Below are 3,470 nucleotides of genomic sequence, written 5' to 3'. Positions count from 1 at the left end.
TTTCACCGGTCTGATTGGTTGTTTGGGTTTCTTCGCTTGTTGCCCGAAGTGAATATTAGGTCGTGAAGTATGTAGAGTGGTCTCGGAATGGGCGATCAAAGTTTGAAAGCGTGTCAGGTTCGAGGTTGAAAAATTGTGCCGTAGATGGAGGTTTCAAAGTGGTTTCGCTTATTTATAAGTATACTTCGTGTTTGACAGGATAGACGAGGTTTATCTCGAGTAGAGTTGCGCGACATTTTTGAAATACCTTTGATCGCCTATTTTAGTGCATCGGTTATTTCCAATGGAAATGATACACCATCAAATTCTTCTAAATACATTTGAATTTCTCCCTCTGAAAAAAAAAAACGTATCCGTCTCTTCTCCACTCAGATACTCAGAGAAAGCGATCCACGAGCTGGTGGTGCTAGCTAAGGACCGCGGCGCGCTGTTCCGCAGCGGAGGCAGCAACAGAGCCAGCACAGCGAAAGTAACGATAAAAGTGCGGCAGGTGAACCTTCACGCTCCCGAAATCTACGTGCATCACTTGCCGGACATCGTGGAACACTCGAACGCGGACATCTACGCGATCGTTCGCGTGGTCGACAACGACGAGGGTGTTCACGGCGAGATCGCGAGCCTGGACATCGTGGGCGGTGATCCAGCCGGTCACTTCAGGGTGCGGCCAGCTGGCGGGCCGCACTCTGGCGAATACAACATCGAGGTGTTGCACCTGCTCGACCGGGAGACAGCCGTGCAAGGCTACAATTTGACGCTGCGCGCGATGGACCGGGGCGTGCCTCAGCGTTTCAGCTACAAATTCGTGCCCGTCCATCTGGCCGATTTGAACGACAACGCGCCTGTGTTCAGCCGCGAGATCTACGACGTGAAAGTACCGGAGACCGCTCCCATCAACACGCCGGTCATACGTTTGAAAGTGACCGACGCGGACGAAGGTAGGAACGCTTTGGTGTTCCTGGAGATCGTGGGTGGCAACGAGGGCGGAGAATTCTACGTGAACGCGGAGACAGGCATGTTGTACACCGCGGTGAACCTGGACGCGGAGAAGAAGGCGTTCTACACGTTGACGATATCGGCGGTGGACCAGGGGAACGCCGGCACGAGGAAACAGTCGTCGGCGAAGGTGAAGATCAACGTGGTAGACACGAACGACAACGATCCGACGTTCGAGCAGTCCGAGATGGAGGTGTGGATCGACGAGAACGAGCCGGCTGGAAGCGCGGTCGTGAAGATCACCGCGAAGGACCGTGACTCCGGCGAGAACGCCTACATCTCGTACAGCATCGACAATATCCAAAAGGTGCCGTTCGAGATCGACCATTTCTCCGGTATCGTGAAGACCAAGCAGGTGCTCGACTACGAGACCATGAAGAGGGAGTATCTGTTGCATGTAAGAGTCAGCGACTGGGGTCTGCCGTACAGGAGACAAGCTGAGATGCAATTGCACGTGAAGGTTCGCGACGTGAACGACAACCGGCCGCAATTCGAGAGGATAGAATGCACCGGCCACGTGCCCAGGTACGTGCCCATAAGCTCGGAGATCATCACGGTGTCAGCGATCGATTTCGACGCCGGTAACATCATCAGTTATCGCATCGTCTCTGGGAACGAGGACGGTTGCTTCGCGCTGGACTCCGCCAGCGGTGTACTGTCCGTAGCTTGCGATCTTTCCGACATCAAAGTCACCGAGAGAGTAGTGAACGTCACCGCTACGGATGGCTCGCACTTCGCGGACGTCAACCCTGTACACATGCACCTGGTGAACGCTAAGAGGAACCTAGGATCGCAGGGAAGAATAATATCAGATCAGAGCGGAGCGTTCGAGTGCAAAGACACCGGCGTCGCTCGAAGGATAACCGAAGCTATTGCTCTCGCGGAGAGGAACAACATGCCGTCGAAAGACGACGAGTACACTCTCACTCCGAGTAGATACGGGGAGAACGTGCACGCACCCGAATACATCGACTTCCCCAGTGAGATCAAGGCGAACGAATCCGTGAAGATAGGAACGACGCTGGTCAGGATACGAGCTAGAGACAGGGACTTGGATTACAACGGGAAACTGGTCTTCTGTATTTCCAGCGGTGACAGGGACTCTGTGTTCGGTATAGATCCGGACACGGGTGACTTGAACGTGATAGGCTACCTGGACAGGGAACGAGAGAGTCAATATTTCCTGAATATCAGCGTGTACGACCTGGGCAAGCCTCAGAAGAGCGCCTCGAAGATGTTGCCGGTTACGATTCTCGACGTGAACGACAACGCGCCGAAATTCGAGAAATCCCTGGCGAGCTTCCGGATCTCGGAGACCGCGTTGAACGGAACGAACGTGTGGCGGGCGAACGCGACTGACGCGGATCTCGGCGAGAACGCGCGTGTCACTTATTCCCTGGTGACCGAGACGAACGATTTCCGCGTGGACCCGGTGACTGGCGTGCTGAGCGTTTTCGGCAGATTGGACAGGGAGCGACAGGAGATCTACGAGTTGAGAATACGCGCGCAGGATAACGGCGGCAAAGGCACAGACACGCCTCCGTTGTACTCAGACGCTTTGGTTCGCGTCACCGTGGACGACGTGAACGACAATGCTCCTACGTTCGCCTTACCCAGTTACACGGTGAAGATTCGCGAGGACGTGCCGGTTTGGACCGTTGTCGCGGTCGTGGACGCCATCGACCCTGACGAAGGCGCCGGAGGTGACATCGAGTACTTCCTGTCCGACGCTATGGAGAGCGAAGGTTACTTTAAGGTGGACAAAGTATCAGGTACGATCAGGACCACGCAGAATTTGGACTTCGAGGAACGTCAGGTGCATACGTTGACGATAGTGGCTAAAGACAGGGGTGAACCGTCTTTGTCCTCTGAAACGATGGTTATCATAGACGTGGTCGACGTGAACGAGAATCTTCACGCGCCTGTGTTCGACGATTTTGTCGTGTCCGCGAATGTGTTCGAGAATCAACCGATCGGGACTTTGGTGACTACTGTGCACGCTAAGGATGCTGATCCGCTGGGAAGTGACTCGAGGATTGGATACACCATTAGAGGAGGAGACGGCATCGGGATCTTCTCCATCGATAACGAAGGTGAGTACACTTTGATTATTTTATTTTTACACGGTTATTGAATAACTCTAATTTAATTTATCGTTCAAGTTTAGTCGGTAGAGTGACGTACGTGTCGTGTTCGTCGCGTGTTTTGTATTATTTTCACAGCGATTTTGTCGGGATAAAAAAGAAAGTTGCAAACAGGAGTAAATCGACTCGTCTAACACGCGAACCGCTGAACGCGAATATAAAAGAGGGGCGGAGAATATTAACGAGCGGCAGCGTGGTGCGACAATATTTAACTTTTTCATCCGATTATCTTTAATCCCGCGCAATAACAGAAATTTATCGGCGCTCCGATGTTGTTGCTGGACAGGCGCCGACAGTTTCCAGCAACAGGGCTCTCGGTAAACCTATAAATTA

General features: G+C 53.0%; 1 protein-coding gene across 1 annotated transcript in view; it reads left to right on the top strand.

Moving 5' to 3' along the window:
- LOC108571473 (fat-like cadherin-related tumor suppressor homolog) overlaps window positions 1–3,127 on the top strand; it is a 4,568-nt gene extending 1,441 nt beyond the window's left edge. The window contains exon 2 of the mRNA XM_017933528.1: window positions 373–3,127. Coding sequence (XP_017789017.1) covers window positions 373–3,127 — 2,755 coding nt within the window. The remainder of the gene's footprint in view (window positions 1–372) is intronic.
- Window positions 3,128–3,470: the final 343 nt, after the last annotated feature.

This window comes from Habropoda laboriosa, unplaced genomic scaffold (assembly GCF_001263275.1).
Source record: "Habropoda laboriosa isolate 0110345459 unplaced genomic scaffold, ASM126327v1 scaffold40, whole genome shotgun sequence".
NCBI lineage: Eukaryota > Metazoa > Arthropoda > Insecta > Hymenoptera > Apidae > Habropoda > Habropoda laboriosa.
The sequence above is the reverse complement of the archived record's forward strand: the minus strand, read 5'-3'. Positions and strand labels throughout refer to the sequence as shown.